Below are 23,841 nucleotides of genomic sequence, written 5' to 3'. Positions count from 1 at the left end.
CTATTTGGCCAAAACCAAAGAGTGGGTAAAGAAATACATGACACGTGTGTGTATGTACGGCATGTGTATGAATATGTACACACACACACACACACACACACACACACACTTTTTCTTTGTCTTTGGCCACAATAAACATACCACACAAACATACCTGCTGATCACACTCGATGTTCTCTACCTCTTACCTTGCCAGGGGTGTTTTGAATGAGACCCACGACATTCTCATAATTTCACAAACTGGAATGTGCGACATGAGCTAAATACAATTAACGATTATATGATTTGGCAATCACTATTGTGACACGGGCTGAGGAAAGAGGTGCAGTGAGGATATTGCCATAGGATGAAACAGCTTTACAGGCAGTTTGATCCCAACTCACTAATCATAATAGAATATTATTATTCTTATCTCTATAAAGACAGGTTAAAAGGTAAATCTATTCAGACAATATTTTTTTCTTATTATAAATATATGTTTCTAAAAATATGTTCACTGTTGTTAATTTTCTCACTAATATTCACCCCTGGCTACACCCTTTTAGTCTGATCATTAGAAGTGTATGAGTGGTAATTTTTCAGCATCCAAAGAACAAGAAGCTGCAGGACTTAGTCAGCATGGCTGTAGTGTCCAGAAGGGATACATTCAGAAGTTCCATTTTTGAACTATTTCCTCAATAAATGCATGTGCATCCTGTGTACTGCCTGGTCGCCAAAGATTTAAAAACAGGAAGGCAAATTTCAGTGCTGGAAACTGTCACCCAATAACCAGAGAGTGTGATGCAAACTCTGTCTTCCTCCTACCCATGTTATTGTTCCCAGGTGTAATGGAGATCCACAGATCCTAAGTCTACACTGATCAGTGAAATTAAAAATTAGACGAATCAGGGTCAAAATGTGTAAATCAGACTAAATGGCAGGGTAATGCACTTTCCTAGAGATAAAGGAATTTTTTTTTCCCTCAGAAGAAGTGAAGGAGTTCTGGGTTTTCCCATCAGTTGTTACAGGTTCCATTCCACAACTCAAAGGGTCTCTGTGCATATGACCACAGTTCTTTATATTAGCATACACCATTTTCATAAGAACTAATGCCTTCCTTTATGGTTGATCCCGCAGCGAGCGCCCAAGGCTGAATGGATGGCTGGAGGAAACTGTTCGGCAGTGACCGAGTTCATTCTCACAGGACTGACAGACCGTCCGGAGCTGCAGGTCCCCCTCTTCGCGGTGTTCCTAGTGATCTACGGAATCACCCTGGTGTGGAATCTGGGAATGATGGTTTTAATCAGGATCAACCCCCGACTTCACACCCCCATGTACTTCTTCCTCAAGAATTTGTCCCTCATGGATGCCTGTTACTCCACAGTCATCGCTCCCAAGATGCTGATGAGCTTCTTAGCTGAGAGGAAAGCTATTTCCTACACAGCTTGCATCATCCAATGTTTTAGCTTCATACTGTTTGTCATCTCTGAGTGCCTTCTGCTGGCAGTAATGGCGTACGACCGTTATGTAGCCATCTGTAACCCGCTGCTGTACACAGTCATCATGTCACCAAAGCACTGCCTACGGCTGGCGGCTGGATCATATCTATGGGCCATCCTGACCTCTGTGATACACACGAGCGGTTTGTTAAGATTATCCTACTGCCACTCCAATATCCTGAATCATTTTTTCTGTGATATCAACCCACTTCTAAAGCTCTCCACTTCTGGCACCTATGTCAACGAGCTACTTGTTTTCCTCTTTGGCAGTCTGATAGAGGTGATCAGCATTGGGACCATCCTCATCTCATACATCTTAATTATTGCAACTGTGCTGCAGATCCGCTCCACCGAAGGCAGGTGCAAAGCCTTCTCTACCTGCACCTCCCACCTGACGGCCGTCTCCATCTTCCACGGGACAATTCTCTTCATGTACTTCCGACCCAGCGCCAGCTACGTGCTGGACATGGACAAAATGGCCTCCGTTTTCTACACGGTGGTGATCCCCATGCTGAACCCCCTCGTCTACAGCTTGAGGAACAAGGATGTGACGGATGCCCTGAGGAGAGCAATAGAGACAAAATTGAGGGCCCATTTTCCCCCAAAGGGTGTCTTAATAGGACAACCAAATCCTTCAACAGCTGCTCTGCACACATAGGGCTTGTCTCCACTATGGGGTGGATCAATGCTGCTGCGATCGATCCACTGGGGGACAATTTAGCAGGTCTAGTGAAGACTCACTGGATCGACCCCGATTGCTCTCCTATTGACTCTGGTACTCCACCAGCATGAGATGAGTAAGGGGAGTCAACAGGAGAGTTTCTTCTGTAGACTTAGCGAAGTGTGGACCCCGCAGTAAGTAGATCTAAGCTATGTCTATTTGAGTGACACTACTAACAAAACTCAAATTATGTAGCTTAGATTGACCTGTTCTCTTAGTGTAAACTAGGCCATGTGCTCTGATTCAGAAAGTCCATAAGCACATGTTTAAGTATGTCTCCCTTTGGCTTCAGTGGGACATAACCATATGTTTAAAGTTAAACGTGTATTAAAGTGCTGCCTCAGACAGAGATGCTTTTCTGAGTAGACACCTTTTGTGCATAAAAAGGCCATGTCGGTTATTAACTGATGGTTTGGCTCCCCTGTACCCATATTAAAATACTTTGAAATTGATTTTTCAGTATGAGATGTAAGAGTTTGATTCAAATATTGTTTAGAATTACTGAATAAAAGGGAAAAGTTCACACTACAACCATGGAGTCATGAGCAATAACCAGGTTTATAACTGGTTTGATACTCCAAAAACATTGACAGATATTTGTTCAAATAAATTTTGTGATTTTGCTTCAGTCAGATCCACAGCCCAACTCATCTGTTTTTGGGAGGCATTTGAGTGTGAGTAATTATACTGAAAACTGTGTCTGTTGAAAGGGCGAATGTCATGAATGCTCACTCAGATATAATATTTTTTCAGTACTCACACCAAAAATCTCTCTCCCCCGCCCCCCCCCCCCCCCCCGCACAACTCTTTGTGAGTTTAGGAGTCACAATTAAAGACCAGGTAGTTTAGGTGACCAAACATATACAGACACATTTTCAAGGATAGTCATTGTTGGTGAATGCCATGGTTATTGGGATCTCAATGTGAAAGACCTTGGGCCTTATTTTCCTAAGTGCTGAGTACTTGCAGCTCCCCTTGACTTCAGCTAGAGTGATGGATCTTTTATTTCTGGAAATGAGGGATCGAGGGGACTGAAGTTGGGCACAAAATCACTGGCCATTTCTGAAATGTTTGGGCATGGCGAATTACAACAGTGAATACCTGAAACACCAGTCACCTCAGGGTACGTCCACACTGCAAAGTAAGCTCAGGGTTTGAACTCCTGCTCAAGTCAACTCAAGCCCCCCTCCATCTCCACATAAATTGCACTAACCAAGGGCTCAAAGCCTGGGTCCGAGGACCCCACAGTGATAGAAGGTCTGAGCCTGAGTCAAGCTAAGAACCAGGGTTTACGCTTGGTGTAGATGCAGCCCCTCTGGACTCCTGCTCTGGGAGTCAGCCAAAAATATCCCAAAGGCTGAGTTTCTTTGTCCTCTGGACAATAAAGTGTTCCCACACTGCACCACGAACAAAGAGCTAGAGTGGTCACATTTTGGAAGCATGCAAGGCACTCTGGGATATGGGTGGTTGAAATGGGGGTCACATAATGCCGTGTAGATGCTGGAGCCCCAGTTTGGGACCCAGGATACAACAATCCCTAACCTGGGGTTACAAATGAGTGTAGATTCTCAAACCCGAGGTTAACAAACTCAGGATCTGCAAATGTGAGTTCTACTCGCCCAGGGCTTACACTGCAGTGTAGACTTGTCCTCAGAGAGCTAGTGAGTCACTGTGGTGTGGGTGTGTGTTCAGCACAAGGGGGCTCTGGTCTCAGTTTGCACCTCCAGGCACGACTGTAAAAGTGAGAACATTGAACTACGGGCAAGTTTCAACCACCTGCCAGGCTCCTGCTAAGATCCTTTGATTTCATACGTATGACGCAGCAGAGCTCCCCTCAGGAAATGGAGAGATTGAACTAATCTGTGGAATCCCAGCCTAACCCCTAGGCCCGCTGCCTTTCAGACCCAGTCAAACATTTCCCCTCTTTTTCCTGTAATTTGCTCTCTTTTGCCTCTGTCTGCTGCCACCCCCTTTCTGCCCTCACCCATAAACTGTTTGGTTTTAACTGAGCCGAAAACACAGCTCAGACCCAGGGCAGGGACAGAGCAATTTTAAAGGCTGGGGAGCCTCCTGCTTGGCCTACAGAAGCAGCGGAATCCGAGAGCTGTGCAGGCAGAGGAAGGGGGCAAAGAACAGAGCCACACCCGCTACCAGCACCAGCCATCTTAACAGAAAGCATCACCCAGCCCATCACACAGAACCATAAGACTAGTCATACGGCGTCAGACCAATGGTCCATCTAGCCAAGTGACCTGTCTTCCACAATGGCCAATGCCAGATGTTTCAGAGAGAATGAACAGAACAGGGCAATTATCCAGTGATCCATCCCCTGTCATCCACTCCCAGCTTCTGTCAGTCAGAAATTTAGGGACATCCATAGCATGGGATTGCGTCCCTGACCATCCTGGCTAATAGCTATTGATGGACCGATCCTCCAAGAACTTATCTAATTCTTTTAAAAACCCAGTTATACTTTTGGCCTTCACAACATCCCCTGGCAATGACTGTCCTCTGCACAGCTCTACTGCTGACAGTTGAAAATCTTCTTATACACCTCAAATATTGACTTGTGTTTTAGGAACTGAATTCCAGACCCTAGGTTGTTGTATACTTTCATTGAAGTCACTTGAATTCAAAGTAGCTACACAAATGACACAAATGAGGATCTGGCCCTGCAAATAAGGAGTTCTCCTGATATATCTTATTTTTATTACTTAGTTTATCCAAGGGAAGGATCAAGAAGTGCCTTAATCATGCTATATATGTGCCTGTGTGGGACAAAGATTTCCAATAGGGTAAGAATCTTCAATTCTGCAGACAGAGGCATAAGATTAAGTGGCTGGAAGCTAAATAAACTCAGTCAAGATATGAGGTGCACCTTTTCTTCCTGAGGGTAATTAGTTATTGGAACAAATTATTTATTACTGTGGCGGATGTTCCATCACGTAATGTCTTAAAATCAAGGCGATATATCTTTCTAAATGATATACTATAGCTCTAAGAGAATTCATGGGCTCGATGGATAAATTAAGGGGTGAGGGAGTTGTGTTATGAAGGAAGTTCAACTAGATGAAGATATTGTTCCTTTCAGCATGTTCAAGTCACTTTAAACAAATCTAGGAATCTATGAGTCTCTTTATGTCTTCCCAACACATCTTGATCTCTGACCTGTAATGATACAGAACAATAACCCTGTTATCTCTGTTCAGAATATGACATTTCTTTCAGCAGCTATTCGCACATCCCATAGCAGTGTGGAAGTGGAGACACTGAGTGAAAGCCTGGGCTTAACAACACATGTATAAATGTGGAATAACTTTATAGATTTCACTGGCTTAACGATGGCATAAGAGCCTGAGCCAAAGGTGCTGAACTCAATGATAGCTTTCCATTGACTTCAGATTAAGGCATAGAATTTGATGGACTACTTAACTCTTCCTTGTTGGGAAGAGTCATCTCTGCCTATATCTGCTCCCATCCTGAGCCAGGACCTGGGGGTCTTGCCAAGATGCACCGATAAAATGCAAGGCTCTCTCAGTCTCACTAGCTGCAAGAAAAGAGTTCCCAAATAACAGCAGCAAAAGGATTAAGGAGCATAAAGTTTAATTCTACAGACACAAAGCTATACTTCTCTGCTAACAATGCCCATTGCAACTGACGTTCAAGGTATGTCTTCAGATGCTGGTATTTACATATTCCCAATATATTTGATTATCGTCATTAAGTTTATACCCAAGAGCATATCTAGTGTTGCAGCAGGTGAACGAATACTTTGATCAATACTGAGAGCAAAAGGCCAAACAGGAAGGAAGGGCCGGCAGTCTGGGTGCTAGCCTGGAATTTAGAAGACGAGTTAAATTCCTATCTCTGCCACAGATTTGCTGTGTGACCTTGGACAAGTCACTTAGCCCCTCATTTAAAACTCTGTAAAATGGGGTTAATAGCACTTCCTTATTTCACAGAGGTGTTCTGAGAACACATACATTAAAAGGTTGTGAGATACTCAATTGTTGCAGTAGCTGAAGCCATATATGTCCTTTAGATACATCCCAAATACCTTACTTATGTGGATGAATGCTGATCCACAGGAGCTGTCCCATTCACTACTGCAGGAATAAGATGTCACCCCTCAATAAGAGTCCAGTGATGTGGCTCAAACAGATGTAGAAAATGGTTACCATTTTCAATAAGAACATTCCTATAACTGAGCCATCAGAACGCCTTTCGTATGTTGTGTGTTTGTCCTTTCTAGTAGATACTACACCTGACATTCATAGCGCAGGGCATTTTTGCATGAAAAGGAGATAGAAGGGAGGGGAGTTGAATTAATAAGAAATTTGTTTCATATGAATTCCGAAAGGCCTGCCCCTTCCTTTCCTCCTCTGTGGCAAATATCCTAAACTCTGGATTGAGACATGAAGGATTCCATAGGCCAAATGGTTTGAAAATGATCCACTAGCTGATTCAGAAATGACCATTAAAAGGAAGAGAGACAAGCTATGGAATAAAGCTGTGGATAGACATGAAAGCATTTGAAGAAAATCAGGGCCCAGTTGTGACAGGGTGTGGCCAGACTGCACTATTTTGTGGCTATACTGTGCTGGTGTAATGGCCCTGAGTAGGTTTAACATCATGACATAAGAACATAAGAACGGACATACTGGGTCAGACCAAAAGTCCATCTAGCCCAGTGTCCTGTCTTCCAACAGTAGCCAGTGCCAGGTGCCCAGAGGGAATGAACAGAGCAGGTAATCATCAAGTGATCCATGCCCTGTCGCCCATTCCCAGCTTCTGGCAAACAGAGGCAAGGGACACCATCCCTGCCCAGCCTGGCTAATAGCCATTGATGGACCAATCCTCCATGAATGTATCTAGTTCTTTTTTGAACCCTGTAATAGTCTTGCCTTTCACACCATCTTCTGGCAAGGAGTTCCACAGGTTGACTGTGCATTGTGTGAAGAAATACTTCCTTTTATTTGTGTTAAACCTGCTGCCTATACTTTTCATTATTTGACCCCTAGTTCTTGTGTTATGAGAAGTAGTAAACAACACTGCTTTATCTATTTTCTCTACACCAGTCATGATTTTATAGACCTCAATCATTTCTCCCCTTAGCTGTCTCTTTTTCAAGCTGAAAAGCCCCAGTCTTATTAATCACTCCTTATATGGAAGCCATTCCACAGCCCTAATCATTTTTATTGCCCTTTTCTGAATCTTTTCCAATTCCAATATATCTTTTTTGAGATGGGACGACCACATCTGCACACAGTATTCAAGATGTGGGTGTACCATGGATTACTATAGATGCAAGATGATATTTTCTGTCCTATTATCTATCCCTTTCTTAATTATTCCCAGCAGTCTGTCCTCTTCTTTGACTGCCCCTGCACATTGAGTGGATGTTTTCAGAGAACTGTCCACAATGCCTCTGAAATCACTTCCTTGAGTGGTAACAGCTAATTTAGACCCCCATCATTCTCATCACTGATTCCCAAGGGGCTGTAACAGTGCTGCGGAGAGCATGAATTGGTCTCCGGCATGCAGCATCCCTGCTCCCACAATGGTACCTGCCATGTTCATAGAATCATAGAATATCAGGGTTGGAAGGGACCTCAGGAGGTCATCTAGTCCAACCCCCTGCTCAAAGCAGGACCGATCACCAATTAAATCATCCCAGCCAGGGCTTTGTCAAGGCTGACCTTAAAAACTTCTGAGGAAGGAGATTCCACCACCTCCCTAGGTAACGCATTCCAGTGTTTCACCACCCTCCGAGTGAAAAAGTTTTTCCTAATATCCAACCTAAATCTCCCCCACTGCAACTTGACACCATTACTCCTTGTCCTGTCATCCGCTACAACTGAGAATAGCCTAGATCCATCCTCTTTGGAACCACCTTTCAGGTAGTTGAAAGCAGCTATCAAATCTCCCCTCATTCTACTCTTCTATAGACTAAACAATCCCAGTTCCCTCAGCCTCTCCTCCTAAGTCATGTGTTCCAGTCCCCTAATCATTTTTGTTGCCCTCCGCTAGACTCTCTCCAATTTTTCCATATCCTTCTTGTAGTGTGGGGCCCAAAACTGGACACAGTACTCCAGATGAGGCCTCACCAGTGTCGAATAGAGGGGAACGATCACGTCCCTCGATCTGCTGACAATGCCCCTATGTATACATCCCAAAATGCCATTGTCCTTCTTGGCAACAAGGGCACACTGTTGACTCATATCCAGCTTCTCGTCCACTGTAACCCCTAGGTCCTTTTCTGCAGAACTGCTGCCGAGCCATTCGCTCCCTAGTCTGTAGCGGTGCATGGGGTTCTTCCGTCCTAAGTGCAGGACTCTGCACTTGTCCTTGTTGAACCTCATCAGATTTCTTTTGGCCCAATCCTCTAATTTGTCTAGGTCCCTCTGAATCATATCCCTACCCTCCAGCATATCTACCTGTCCTCCCAGTTTAGTGTCATCTTCAAACTTGCTGAGGGTGAAATCCACACCATCCTCCAGATCATTTATGAAGTTACTGAACAAAAACGGCTCCAGGACCGACCCTTGGGGCACTCCACTTGATACCGGCTGCCAACTAGACATGGAGCCATTGATCACTACCCGTTGAGCCCGACAATCTAGCCAATTTTCTACCCACCTTATAGTGCATTCATCCAGCCCATACTTCTTTAACTTGCTGACAAGAATACTGTGGGAGACAGTGTCAAAAGCTTTGCTAAAGTCAAGGAACACCACGTCCACTGCTTTCCCTTCATCCACAGAACCAGTTATCTCATCATAGAAGGCGATTAGATTACTCAGGCATGACTTGCCCTTGGTGAATCCACGCTGACTGTTCCTGATCACTTTCCTCTCCTCTAAGTGCTTCAGAATTGATTCCTTGAGGACCTGCTCCACGATTTTTCCGGGACTGAGGTGAGGCTGACTGGCCTGTAGTTCCCAGGATCCTCCTTCTTCCCTTTTTTAAAGATGGCCACAACATTAGCCTTTTTCCAGTCGTCCGGGACTTCCCCGGATTGCCATGAGTTTTCAAAGATAATGGACAATGGCTCTGCAACTCCCCCTCTGCAACATCCGCCAACTCCTTTAGCACTCTCGGATGCAACGCATCCAGCCCCATTGGACTTGTGCATGTCCAGCTTTTCTAAATAGTCCCGAACCACTTCTTTCTCCACAGAGGGATGGTCACCTCCTCCCCATGCTGTGCTGCTCAGTGCAGTAGTCTGGGAGCTGACCTTGTTCGTGAAGACAGAGGCAAAAAAAGCATTGAGTACATTAGCTTTTTCCACATCCTCTGTCACTAGGTTGCCTCCCTCATTCAGTAAGGGGCCCACACTTTCCTTGACTTTCTTCTTGTTGCCAACATACCTGAAGAAACCCTTCTTGTTACTCTTAACATCTTTTGCTATCTGCAAGTCCAGGTGTGATTTGGCCTTCCTGATTTCACTCCTGCATGCCCGAGCAATATTTTTATACTCATCCCTGGTCATTTGTCCAATATGCCACTTCTTGTAAGCTTCTTTTTTGTGTTTAAGATGAGCAAGGATTTCACTGTTAAGCCAAGCTGTTTGCTGGCCCAGGGTGCCATTTGCAATGTACGATGCTGGTTTTCCAATTTATTTGAACTCTGGGAACATGACCTTGTGTCTGTGAAACTTTGCAGCCCAATTAAATGTGACTTATGGATGGTTCTGAGCAGTCACCTTCCAACCAGTTGGAGTTTAGAACTTGAAATACCAGGAAAGCTGGTGGGTGCACTAATTCAGGGTTCCCGTTTAGCCCTGTTGTAGACCAGTCTCCTCCCAAACCCAACTCCTCCCCTGCTCATGACCTCCTCCCAAGCACCCCCCGGTGGCCTGAGTGGTTCTGCAGCACCCTGCCATCCATCTCTCTCTCCTCCAGGCTCCACAGCTGCACTCACAACAGATCAGTCTCGCCGTCCCTTCCAGCCAGGTTTTATTTATTTTCCAAGTAGGGTGACCAGATGTCCGGATTTTATAGGGACAGTCCTGATTTTTGGGTCTTTTTCTTATAAGAGCTCCTGTTAAAGTTCCTTCCCCACTCTAAACTTTAGGGTACAGATGTGGGAACCTGCATGAAAGACCCCCTAAGCTTATTCTTATCAGCTGAGGTTAAAAGCTTCCCCAAGGTACAAGCTTTGCATTGTCCTTGAACAGTATGATGCCACCACCAAGCGTTTTAAACAAAGAACAGGGAAAGAGACCACTTGGAGCTGTCTTCCCCAAAAATTCCCCCTACACCCTCTTTCCTGGGGAAGGCTTGTTAAAAATCCTCACCAATTTGTACAGGTGAACACAGACTCAAACTCTTGGATTTTAAGAAGAATGAAAAATTAATCAGGTTCTTTAAAGAAGAATTTTAATTAAAGAAAAGGTAAAAGAATCACCTCTGTAAAATCAGGATGGTAAACACCTTACAGAGTAATCAGATTCAAAACAAAGAGAATCCTTCTAGGCAAAACCTTAAGTTACCAAAAGAGACAAAAACAGGAATATACATTCCCTCCAGCACAGCTTATTTTACCAGCCATTAAATAAAAGGAAATCTAATGCATTTTCTAGCTAGATTACTTTCTAACTTAACAGGAGTTGGAAGGCTGCATTCCTGATCTGTTCCCAGCAAAAGCAACACACAGCTAGCCAGACCCTTTGTTCCCACCCCCTCCAGATTTGAAAGTATCTTGTCCCCTCATTGGTCATTTTGGGTCAGGTGCCAGCAAGGTTACCTTAGCTTCTTAACCCTTTACAGGTGAAAGGGTTTTGCCTCTGGCCAGGAGGAATTTATAGCGCTGTATACAGAAAGGTGGTTACCCTTCCCTTTCTATTTATGACATGCCCCCAAATCACAGATAGGGTGAAACACTGGCTGTGATTTCTTCCTGGAGCTCTAGGAGAAAACAGAGTTAATAGGACACATGCACCTCTAAATATACTACTAACAGTATAAAGACTAACAATATTTTCCACATCTCAAGGATGATTTTAACCAGTTGATTCTGGGAAACTTTCACAGGAGAGTGCATCAGCCACTTTGTTAGAAGCTCCTGAAATGTGTTGTATGTCGAAATCAAAGTCTTGGAGAGCTAAACTCCACCGAAGAAGTTTTTGTTATTTCCCATGGCGGTATGAAGCCACTGTAGCGCAGCATGGTCGGGTTTGCAGGTGGAAACGCCATCCCCAGACGTATGGGCGTAGCTTTTCCAGAGTGTAGACAATGGTGTAACATTCCTTTACACTGATTGACCAGTGGTTTTCCCTCTTAGACAGCTTCTTGCTGAGAAACATGACAGGATGGAACTTCTGATCCAGTCCTTCCTGCATTAAAACTGCTCCCACAGCACGCTCGGATGCATCAGTGGTTACTAGGAACTGTTGGTCAAAGTCTGGGGCCCTTAGCACAGGGTCAGACACGAGTGTTTAAGCTGATTAAAGGCCTTCTGACACTCTTCAGTCCACTGAACTGCATTTTGCTGTTTCTTTTTGGTTAGGTCTGTCAGTGGGGCAGTGATTTGGCTATATTGTGGTACAAATCGCCTGTAATATCCGGGCAAGCCTAAGAAGGATTGGACCTGTTTCTTTGACTTTGGGCCAGGCCACTTTTGGATAGCATCCACTTTGGCCTGACGGGGGTTGATAGCTCCTTGACCCACCTGGTCTCCAAGGTAAGTCTCTCTGTTTAGGTCTATTTGACACTTTTTAACCTTAACAGTTACTTAGGGGTCCTGAGGGGAAAAAAATAACGTGGGATCATATAATTAAAATCTGCATCATCATGCAAAGGCACAAGATGATTGAATTAAGGGTGCCAGGGCAACACTTATTTGGACATTTGCTAACCTGAGAATGCTAAACTTTGTAACCTTTTAATCCTTCTTAAAACCTTGACTTTCTATTTCATAATTATTTGATGGTATAATTTATAGATGAAAGCTAACCTAAAAAATGTTAAATGAAGGGTTTGGGGTATGTTAATTTTACTTAGTTTTTTAATAGAAAGAAAATTTATTATATATGTGTTGTTTAAACAATGAAGCTCTTACTCATCTGTTGTTTTCAATATATATTTTATTGCCATCCTTATCATTGTGAAGGTCCCTTTTCACCTCTCAGTGCTGTGTTGATCAGAGTACAGAAAGTAAATGAATTAAACTGTATTAAAATTTTATGCAACTTCAGTTTCAGTGAAAGTTCTCAATTTGTAAGAAGCAGATAAACAATATCCAAGAAAAAGAGCAGGAATTTTGCATCTTATTTTCACCTAGCCCTTACTAAGGAAAGTAGCAAACACTGGCCCTTTGAGAAGAAACACTGTACAGTACCACAGTACAAACCCAAATGAGCCCAGCAGGAGACTGTCCTGCTTATCCAAATCTAGTCCTGTTTCATTACAAACTTCCTTTCTGTGATGATGTTCTGGTAAGAAGGGGGCAAGCAGTTGTCACAGGTAGCTGTTGCCATGGCAGCCAGGGGGCTAGTCCTTCTCCCCAAGTGTGACAAGGAGCTGGAGGCAGGGAGTGCTGAGTGGTGGGTTATCTCTGATGTCACAATGCTACTGCCCAGGCAGCACCAGTGGGCAGCAGATGTGCAGTGTGTGTGTGTGTGGGGGGGGGGGGAATAGGCTATCCCAGTACTCCTGTTTCCCCAAATATTCTAAAGAAACCAACAACATAACACTGAATGCACATGAGTGATTGTTCCACACGCATGCTAATTAGTAGCTGAAATTTGATTCAAATTCCCCATGGCATGTGTAGAAACCAGTGTTCCAAAACAAAGAGAGACCTTGTAAAACAGAAAATGTGGATGCTCTGGTGTATTTATTGTTGTGTTAAAATTGAATACTGCGACTTTAGATTTTGGGCACGGTTCCTGGACCTACTTGCATGCTAGACAGCTCAGTGGGGGCTTAGCAGCAGCCAGTCAGCAGGTACCCAGTGAATTGTGCCTCTCTGTTATAGGTAGCTTACATTCTCTCCCTCTGATTTTGGGGTTCTTATGTGTTATTGTTCTGGTCTTAAGAAACAAATTAGTGAGACATTGCAAACTTCCAGCAAGAATATTTTATGTTTTCTCTAACTTCTCTGCTTGTGTGCCACATAACATAAAAGACACAATCTCATAAAAAATGAAATAAAATTCTGCAGCCAAAAGTCCTAACTTCGCTCATACTAATTTCCCTCTACTCTTACTCACACCTCCTTGTCAACTGTTTGAAATGTGCCACCCTCATTACCATGACAAAAGTGATTTTTCCTCCCTTGGTATCCTACACTTAATTAAATTGTCTTGTTAGACTGACCTCCCACTTGGTAAGGCCACGCCCATCCTTTCATGTGCTGTGTATTTATCCCTGCTACTGTATTTTCCACTCCACGCATCTGATGAAGTGGGTTCTGGCCCATGGAAACTTATGCCCAAATCAATGTGTTCATCTCTAAGGTGCCCCAAGGACTCCTCGTTGTTTAGCTAATACAGACTAACACGGCCGCCCCTCTTAAAAACATTGAACATTTTCCAGCAGAACACTTTTTTCAGCTGGGAAATGTTGATTCCTTGAAATGGACACATCCCTTGGAAACACGTCCCTCTCAATGACATTTCATTTGGTGGGGGTCCTGACCAAAATGGGATCATGGGGGAGTTCAGAGGTTGTTGTTTGGGGGGGGGAGGTCACAGCATTGCCTTGCTCACTTCTGTGCTGCCTTCAGATCTGGGCTCTGAGGGCAGTAGCCAACAATCTTTCTGAGGTTAGAGGAGGTTCCCAGATGTGGAGGTGGGTTCCTGTTGCTGGGAGCACCTCAACTGGGGGCTCCTACCTACTAGTCCCCTGGCAAATTAACGCAAGGGCCAATTTGGGGCATCCAGAAAAAAATGGACCCCTGAACCCCAGAAGGAATTGCAAGGGAAGCCCTGAGCCCCAGCTGCAGCTGCTGGGCAGAAGCCCCGAGCCCAGGCACCGAGCCATGGGGGTCAGACGCCCTGAGCCCGGGAACCCAGAGATGTGGCTGGAGCAGAAGTTGCCAAGGCCAAACCCCTGAGCCCAACGCCGGGCTGATGCAGTGCATTCACTTCTGCATGCCTCTGGTGCATCTGATATCCCTAGCCCAGCAGACAAACAGCTAGAAGGCCCCTACTGGGTTCTCCTGGCTGAGGAAATCAGATTTCACGGGGCAGGGCTAATTCGATATAGCCAAGAAAGGCATAACAAGAACTAATGGCTGTCAGCTGAAGCCAGAGAAATTCAAACATGACATAAGGCAAACATTTTTGACAGTGAGGGAGACTAACCACTGGAACAAATTACCCAGGGAAGAGGTGGATTCTCTGTTTCCTGGTGTCCTCACTCACAACTGGTTATCATTCTGGAAGGTGCCTTTTCATGAATTACAAGCAATTGGGCTTAATATGGTGGTAAGCGTGTGAAATTTCATAGCCGCTGAAATAGAGGCCGGATTAGGAGATCAAATAGTTTCACAATCTATGTCTGTATGGAAAACCCAGTGTGGGGTGAGGAATAGACTCTGCTGTTTTACTGGGTGGCCTGCTTGCTCCCCAGAATCAATAATGAGCGAGTGGGGAGATCCAGGGTGCAGCTCAAACATCCAGCCAGGCTGGCCAGGGGCAGACATCAGGCCTGCAAGGGAAAGGTGAGTGTGGCAGTGACTTCACAAAGGCCTTTGGCAGGAACTCAGCCTATTGGGCAAAGATGATGAGGCGGGTGTGACCCCACAGAGCTCCCTTGACAACAGCCTGGCAGGACAGGGATGTGGGGCAGGGGGAACCTCAGAGACCCCTGTAGCCTTGCTGCAGCAAGCCTCCATCTCGCGGTCTCTCGGTGAGGACCAAGAGACGGTTGGTGTGGAGGAGATTCTCTGGGATTTTTTTCATTACTGTATTGATTGTGTGGAAAGAAATCATCATCTGTGTAGAAGGTAAGAAAAAATGTAGGCTCTAAGCAGAAGATGGGGGACTCTATCCTAGCAGATTCAAAGGCATCCGCACCCTCCCAGTGAAAAAGCTTTTCCTAATATCTAAGCTTTCCACACTGCCACTTGAGATCATTGCTCCTTGTTCTGTCGTCTGCCAGCTCTACGAATTTCATGAGAATCAATCTTTCATTAGGAAAATAATTCAAAAATACAAATACAAAAACTTGGAGTGAAATCAATCCACCCTGATCTTTCATATCTGGGGGTGTGGGCCTCAGAGGCCAGACTGAGACCCTCATTGGCTAGGGATACCCAGGAAGCCAGCAAAATTTCCAGTCCTTTTAGCAACCAAGCCTCCATAATCCAAGGAACACCTGAGGGCTGCAGGAGACAGAGGGGTGCTGAGAATGTCTAACTCATGATTGAAAATACAGAGATGTGTTATTGGCTTTGGAATGGGGGACAAGTGTCAAATCAGTCTGGGTTGTTGCCCCAAACATCACTCATTGTCCTTTAGCGCACAAGGGCTCTAATATGCCTGACATGCTCAAATCTATTGCCTTCTTGGACTTAGAGAATTTTCGCCATCCCCATGATACAGGGGGAGAGAGAAAAGAAGTGACCTTTCTTTGGTCACACACCAAGGTCATGCTAGAGCTAGAAAGAGAAGCATAAGAAAAAAACGTTGTATGAAAATGTTTTGCATTTAAAACAGATTTCTTAAACAAAGGAAATTTGAAGGGTGGTTAGTGAACTGAAATGATACGTTCTGGTCTCCACATGTTTCTAGATTTAGGAACTCATAGATCCATCCCCTGACACCTAGTTTTTATCCATAGATTAAGGGAGGAAAAGAAGTTTGCCTGTTTTGTGAACTCCCAATGGCTTTCTTGAATTTCAACGAACTAGTCATTGAACTGAACTCTTTGAATAAACTGAAAGGAAGACAATATTTTCTGCACCTTCCAAGGAAGCTATTGCTGTCCAAAGCTGGGTTAGTGTTTCAGCTAACTTTGCTTCCAGGGCCTTAGCTATTACATCAGTGGTGTGACTGTCTTTAAAACTTGGCAGTGAACATGTTCCACTTCATGTTATTTTTTCCTCTTCTATTTAAATTATTTAAGAGATTCTCATAAATTTCTCCCTTAATTTAAAATAGATGTGTTTTTTTTTTTGTTAAGCTGGGCTTTACAAATCTCTAAGGATGAAGATTCCACCCCCTCCATAGGTCACACTCAGAGCCAGGGAGATTGGGAATAGAAGAAAACCACCAATGAAAGCCAGGAGTCCAGACTCCCAACCTCCTGCCTCAGTCACGACAACAGGTCACACTCAGAGCCAGGGAGACTGGGAATCGAGTCCCGCTGGCACTTCCCAGCTCTGGAAGGGAGTGTTCCTCTAGTGGTTAGTGCAGGAGCCTGGACAAAGGCTCCAACCCCAGCTCTATCCCTGACTCCCTTCGCGACCCTGAGGCAGTGGCTTCTCCTGACAAGGCCTCTGTTTCCCTCACTGGGGCTGGGGACACTCCCCTACAGCCCTTGGGTCATCACGTTTCAGGAATGTGCGTGAGGTACGAGGAGACCTGGAGATGGGAGGTGTGCTGCTGGCCGTAGGTCAGTGTTGTGAACCCCCGGTTGCTAGGCTGAGTTTATCCATCCCCTGGCAATAAAACATCATCTTGTTTTCACAGCCACTTTTGATCTCCAGGCTTCTACTCCCTGCTCTGCTGGCAGGGCATTGGGCAGCACCCTTTCCAGCCCACCTGGGTGCAGCAGATTGAGGAGGAGGGCAAGAGACTAAGCATCAGTGAGTATCTGCCACCCAGAGCTTTCCCATCTAGAGCAAGTGAGTGGAGTTCTCCAGAGCCATCCCCAGTGTGGTGGGAATGGCCCAGCAAGAGGGCTCCCAGCCCTTCCCTTGCAGGAGATTGTTTCCCACGTCGAGAGTCTTCGGGGAGGGCAGAACCTGCCAGGCGCTGAACACCCACAACCGCAATCAGTGAAATCAGTGGGAACTGAGGGCGACTCCTCCCTCCCAGCATTGGCACCTTGTAAACTGTCGCTGGGGACAATCCGGGTGCTGCTCTTTCCCTGGCCTGGGAGGGAGCGGGGCCTCCTGGGGTGGAGGAATCTGCTTGTCCAAACTAACGGAGAGCCCCACTGCTCTGAAAGGACGAGACTCTCCTGGTGTTACAGGGCTCTTTTGGTGAGGGGGAACATTGGGAGCAGCCTGTGCTGTGAACTGCTGCCAGTGGGTGTGGACGGCAGCCCCTGTACCCTGGGGTGGGGTGTGTGGTGAGGAGAAAGTGCCTCAGTGGAGGGGAAGTGGACGGAGGAACAGGCACTCATGTTAATGAGCGACTGCCTTGAACCCAGACTCATGGCTGCTCCCCACTCAGTCCCAGGATGTAGCGGCGGAAGCGGATGCTGAGGAGGAAGGCCGGGCTGGTGTCCCTGGAGCCAGTTGGAAGCAGCAGCCTGCTTGTCCAGGAGGAGAGCGGCCCCTCTGTCCCAGCGGGCGGGGAAGAGGCCAGTGGCCAGGCGAGGAGGAGGAGCTCCCCGGCCTTCTGGAGGAAGATGAAGAGACCAGCTCCCTTAGCATGCCCTGAGGCACCTTCTGGTCCCAAATGGAGGTGGCCCAGGGTGATGCTCTGCAGGAGGGACCCAGGAGAGGGCGGGAGATGGGCAAGGTGGCTCTGCGGCTTCCTTTACAGGAAGCAGAGGAGCCAGGAGCTGCACCCCAGTGCCCAGCCGGACCCATCCACGAGACTGGCCACTAAGAAGCCCCCAGGCAGCCCAGAGCAGGAGCTGGGTGATTCTGGCATGGGGGCCAGCAGTTCCATCTATGCCTGAGGGGCCAGAAGTCCCTCTGTGGGGTCTGACAGCCCTGAGGCTGAAGGGTCCCTCTTTGCAGGTGAGGGGAGATGCAGGGGATGTGGGGAAGGAAAGGGGCGGTGGGGGACTAGTAACAGCCTGTCAAGGTTTATTCCCCACTCTGAACTTTAGGGTACAGATGTGGGGACCTGCATGAAAGACCCCCTAAGCTTATTTTTACCAACTTAAGTTAAAAACTTCCCCAAGGTACAGATTTTGCCTTGTCCTTGAACAGTATGCTGCCACCACCAAGCGTTTTAAACAACGGACAGGGAAAGAGACCACTTGGAGATGTTTTCCACAAAAATATTCCCGCAAGGCCTACACCCCCTTTCCTGGGGAAGGCTTGATAATAATTTTTACCATTTGGTACAGGTGAACACAGAGCCAAACCCTTGGATTTTAAGAACCATGAAAAATTAATTAGGTTTTTAAAAGAAGAATTTTAGTTAAAGAAAAGGTAAAAGAATTACCTTTGAAAATTAGGATGGTAAATACCTTATAGGGTAATTAGATTTAAAACAGAGAATTTCTTTAAGCAAAACCTTAAGTTACAAAAAGACACAAAAACAGGAATATACATTTCCTTCAAAGTTAGTTACAGCCCGTTTGTTGAGCCATTTATTAAACAGATTTGTTGTTTGGTTTACATAAGCCACATTACTTAGTTCAGGCCCTTTTTTAAGGGCTTGAAATTTTACTTTTTAAGTTTTAGGTGTAACTTGAAATTGGCGATTTGGCTGTATTGCGGTACAAATTGCCTGCAATATCCGGCCAAACCTACGAAGAATTGGACCTGTTTTTTTTTACTTTGGGACAGGCCACTTTTGGATAGCATTCACTTTGGCCTGTAGGGGGTTGATAGTTTCTTGACCCACCTGATGTTCAAGGTAAGTCACTCTGTTTAGGCCTATTTGACACTTTTTAGCCTTAACAGTTAGTTTTGCCTCCCTTATGCGCTCAAAGACTTTTTGTAGCTGTTCCAGGTGTTTTCCCAGAAATCCAAAAATATGGCCACATTGTCATGGTAGGTGACTGCATATCTTTCCAGTTCCGCTAGGAGACCATCTACAAGTCTTTGGAAGGTGGTGGGTGCATTTCGCAGCCCGAAAGGGAGCATATTAAATTTATACAGCCCGATATGTGTGATGAAGGCTGACCTTTTCTTGGCAGATTCATCTAGCGGTACCTGCCAGTACTCCTTGGTTAAGTCCAAGATAGGAATGAACTGGGCCCATCCCAGTTTCTTCAATTCTTTATTTGTGCGTGGCATTGGATAGTTGTTTGGGCTAGTGTCATGAATATAAAGGGAAGGGTAAACACCTTTAAAATCCCTCCTGGCCAGAGGAAAAACCTTTTCACCTGTAAAGGTTTAAGAAGCTCGGATAACCTCGCTGGCACCTGACCAAAATGACCAATGAGGAGACAAGATACTTTCAAAAGCTGGGGGCAGGGAGAAACAAAGCCTCTCTCTCTCGGTCTGTGTGATGCTTTTGCCGGAATAAGAATAGGAATGGAGTCTTAGAACTTAGTAAGTAATCTAGCTAGATATGCGTTAGATTCTGATTTCTTTAAATGGCTGAGAAAAATAAGCTGTGCTGAATGGAAAGGATATTCCTGTTTTTGTGTCTTTTTGTAACTTAAGGTTTTGCCTAGAGGGATTCTCTATGATTTGAATCTAATTACCCTGTAAGGTATTTACCATCCTGATTTTACAGGGGTGATTCTTTTTACTTTTCTTCTATTAAAATTCTTCTTTGAAGAATCTGAATGCTTTTTTCATTGTTCTTAAGATCCAAGGGTTTGGGTCCGTGGTCACCTATGCAAATTGGTGGGGATTTTTATCAAACCTTCCCCAGAAGTGTGGGGTAATGTTTGGCAGGATTTTGGGTGGAAAGACATTTCCAAACAGACTCTTTCCAAATTATAACCCTGTTAGACGTTTGGTGGTGGCAGCGATAAGATCAAGGGCAAAAGGTAAAATAGTTTGTACCTTGGGGAAGTTTTAACCTAAGCTGGTAAAAGTAAGCTTAGGAGGTTTTCATGCAGGTCCCCACATCTGTACCCTAGAGTTCAGAGTGGGGAAGGAACCTTGACAGATAGTTACAGCATTTAGCTTACGGGAGTCCAAGCAAAAAAGTATCTCCCCATCTGGTTTGGGAATTAGAACCAGTGGAGATGCCCGTGCACTGCCAGAGGAATGGATTACACCCATCTGTAGCATATCCTGGATCTCCCATTCTATAGCAGTTTTAGCTTGAGGAGACACCCGGTAAGTCTGGGCTCTAATTGGGTGAGCATTACCTGTGTCAATAGAGTGGGATGTCCATTCAGTCAGTCCTGGGGTGGCTGAGAACGTCGGCGTGTAGCTAGTGCACAGCTCCTTGATCTGCTGTCACTGCATACGCCCAAGGGTCATGGAGAGGTTCACCTCTTCCACACCACCAGCACCTTTCCCTTCGTAGTAGACACCTTCAGGCCACTCAGCGTTATCTTCTCCCTGGGCTGTAAACTGACAAACCTTTAATTCTCTGGAATAAAAGGGCTTTAGAGAATTAATATGATACACCATAGGCTTTCGGTTGAAGGTGGGGAATGCTATGAGATAATTAACAGCTCCCAGGCGCTCCTGGACCGTTAATGGCCCTTCCCACGACACTTCCATTCTATGGGCCTGGAGCGCCTTTATGACCATGACCTGGTCCCCTACTCTGAAGGAACACTCTCTGGCATGTTTATCATACCAGGCTTTTTGCTCTTTTTGAGCATCCTGTAGGTTTTCTTCAGTAAGGGCTAGAGAGGTTGGGAGGGTGTTTTGTAGGTTGGTTACAAAGTTCAGAATGTTAGTTCCTGGAAAAGGTGTAAACCCCTCCCATTGCTGCTTCACCAACTGTAATGGCCCCTTAACCTTGCGGCCATATACAAGTTCAAATGGTGAAACTCCTAAACTGGGATGGAGTACAGCTCTATAGGCAAAGAGCAACTGCTGCAACACTAGGTCTCAATTATTCGAGTGCTTATTTACGAATTTACGTATTATGGCCCCCAAAGTTTCATTAAACTTCTCCACCAGGCCATTTGTTTGATGGTGGTAAGGGGTGGCAACCAAGTGGTTCACCCCATGAGCTTCCCAAAGGTTTTCCATAGTTCCTGCATCTGTAAGGATGTCGGAGGGCCAACTCACCCTGGCAAAAATGTCTGTTAGTGCCTGGGACACACTTTTAGCCCTGGTGTTGGTTAGAGCTACTGCTTCCGGCCATCGGGTGGCAAAATCCATGAAAGTCAGTATGTACTGCTTTCCTCTGGGTGTCTTTTTTGGAAAAGGACCCAGAATATCCACAGCTGCTCGCTGAAATGGAACTTCAGTGATGGGGAGTGGCTGGAGAGGGGCTTTGACCTGGTCTTGGGGTTTTCCCACTCTTTGGCACACCTCACAAGACCGGACATAGGTAGAAACATTATTATCCATTCCCTCCTTGTGGAATGACCCCCCCAAACGGTCTTTGGTCCTGTTCACCCCAGCATGGCCACTAGGATGATCATGGGCTAAGCTTAGTAGCTTTACCCGGGACTTAGTTGGAACTACCAACTGTCTCTGAGGATGCCAGTTTTCCTGGTGTCTACTAGAAAGAGTTTCCTTGTATAAAAGTTCTTTTTTTTACAACAAACCTGGATCTATTAGAAGAGCTGAGAGGTGGTGGGTTGCTTCATGCCGCCGTCCAAGCTCTCTGGAGGCTTTGATCTGCTTTCTGTTTGGTCTGGAACTGTTCCCTTGATGCTGGAGACATCAGTTTCTTATTGGATTGTGGACCTGAGCTTGGTCCCTCTGGAAGCAATGGAGGTGATGGAGCTGTTTTTGTTGACTGTGAACTGTTCTTTGCTGGTGCACTATGTTGGGGTTCAGGCTCCAGCTGAGCCTCTTGTATAGGGTTATCTGCTACTGCCAGTGCAGGTTCAGTGGGGTCCTCTGGTATGGGGGTTGCAAGTACTGGATTCAGTGCTGGCAATGGTTCTGGTGCTGGTTGTTCTGCCGGTTCCGGTTCTGGGACTGGCTCTGTCTGGGTCTCTCTGACTGGATCCACTACTGCTGTTGCAGACATTGGTATGGGGTCCGGGTCCATCACCTTTGAGCAGGTCCTGGTAGAAGTCTCTGGAACAGAGCTAGGCATGAGAGCTTGCTTAGTCTGGCTGCGGGTGACCATTCCCACCCTCTTGGCTAGCTTCACATGATTGGCCAAGTCTTCCCCCAACAGCATGGGGATGGGATAATTATCAGAGACTGCAAAAGTCCATGTTCCTGACCAGCCCTTGTACTGGACCAGCAACTTGGCTGTAGACAAGTCAAAAGAGTTTGACTTTAAGGGTTAAATCATCACTTGGACCTCTGGGTCAATTAAATTGGGGTCCACTAAGGAAACATGGATAGCTGACACTTGTGCTTCAGTGTCCCTCCACGTGGTGACCTTCTTCCCACCCACATTCACAGTTTCCCTCTGCTCCAAGGGTATCTGGGAGGCATCTGGGCCTGAGGACCTCTGGTGTGATTTTGGTGCAATGAACTGTAATTTGTTGGGGTTCTTGGGGCAGTTGGCTTTTACATGCCCCGGCTTGTTACATTTAAAACATCACCAAGCTGACTGGTCACTGGGTGGAGGTGGATTTCTGTAGAACAGTGTGGCAGGATGATATGGTGTCTGGAGTGTTCCTTGGGGTGTAGTTGGGGCCTTGGGCTGCCACCGGTAGTAGGGTGTGGTCAGAGGGTGTCCCTTCTGGTATCCGCTCCAACTGCGACCAGGGTTGTTCCTCTCTCCTCCCTCCACCTGTTTTGTGCTGGTTTGCCCCGCCTGTCTGGCAGTCTGGGACTGCTTGTATTGATCAGCATAAGAAGCAAGACTTCCTGTTGAGTCCATTTTTTTCTCCCATAAACACTGTGTTCTATCATCCTTGGACATATTCAAGAATTGCTCCTGTCTTATCAAATCCCGTATTCCTCCAAAGCTAGTTACATCCCATCCGTTGAGCCATTGGGGGGGAGGTATAGCTCAGTGGTTTGAGTATTGGCCTGCTAAACCCAAGGTTGTGAGTTCAATCCCTGAGGGGGCCATTTAGGGATCTGGGTCAAATATTGGGGATTCATCCTGCTTTGAGTAGGGGGTTGGACTAGATAATCTCCCAAGGTCCCTCCCAACTCGTCTATGCTATGATTTATCAAACAGATCTGTTATTTGGCTTACATAAGCCACATTACTTAGTCCAGGTCCTCTTTTAAGGGCTTTAAATTTTACTCTGTAAGTTTCAGGTGTAACTTGAAATTGTTTTAAAACCAAATCCTTGAATTTATGATAGTTCGAAGCCTCCTCATTCAGCATCTTATTGAATATGTCCAGAGTTCTTCCAGTCAATTTTTCTGCCAATGTGGTCATCTTGTAAGCTTCAGGAATTTGATGGAGTGTACACAGTCTCTCAAAGGTGAGAAAATATTCAGCAATATCACTGGATTCATTATACTGTGGACATAGTCGCTCCCATTTGTGGATTGTTAGGGTTATTTAGTACATTCTGCTGAGCCTTTGCCTTCTCCATCTCCAGTGCAGGCTTCCTCTCTTTTTCCCTCTCCTCCTCAGCATGCTTCCTTTCTTTTTCCTCTCCTCCATTTCTTTTTCCTTTGCCTCCATTTCTTTTCTTTTTTTGGCCTCCTTCACTCTCCTATGGGCAGCCTCCATTTCTTTCTTTTTCTTTTTCTTTTGCCTCCATTTCTTTTCCTTACAGAAAGAAGCCCCTTCCTCTGAGACTGACCCCAGTTTAGATGATGACTCAC

The 23,841-nt window shown here is 45.7% G+C and overlaps 1 protein-coding gene across 1 annotated transcript; it reads left to right on the top strand.

Annotated features, from left to right (window-relative positions):
- Nucleotides 1-1,137: 1,137 nt before the first annotated feature.
- On the top strand, nt 1,138-17,758 carry LOC141989052 (olfactory receptor-like protein COR4). Its single transcript, XM_074955293.1, has 4 exons — nt 1,138-2,060; nt 10,355-10,377; nt 16,858-16,995; nt 17,526-17,758. The coding sequence occupies exons 1-4, from the start codon at nt 1,138-1,140 to the stop codon at nt 17,756-17,758; spliced, it is 1,317 nt and encodes a 438-aa protein (XP_074811394.1).
- Nucleotides 17,759-23,841: the final 6,083 nt, after the last annotated feature.

Source organism: Natator depressus, chromosome 6 (genome assembly GCF_965152275.1).
Source record: "Natator depressus isolate rNatDep1 chromosome 6, rNatDep2.hap1, whole genome shotgun sequence".
Classification (NCBI taxonomy): Eukaryota; Metazoa; Chordata; order Testudines; family Cheloniidae; genus Natator; species Natator depressus.
This window is presented reverse-complemented; position numbering and strand designations above follow the sequence as displayed.

Bases quoted from the DNA above. Each gene is read 5' to 3' on its own strand.
- LOC141989052 (XM_074955293.1), top strand. From the start codon at position 1,138: ATGGCTGGAGGAAACTGTTCGGCAGTGACCGAGTTCATTCTCACAGGA. The intron at 2,061-10,354 runs ATTGAGGGCCCA...TCCCCAAGGTAC, and splicing joins AGGAGAGCAATAGAGACAAA to AAGCTTTGCATTGTCCTTGA. The intron at 16,996-17,525 runs GTGAGTGGAGTT...CCTTGAACCCAG, and splicing joins AGCTTTCCCATCTAGAGCAA to ACTCATGGCTGCTCCCCACT.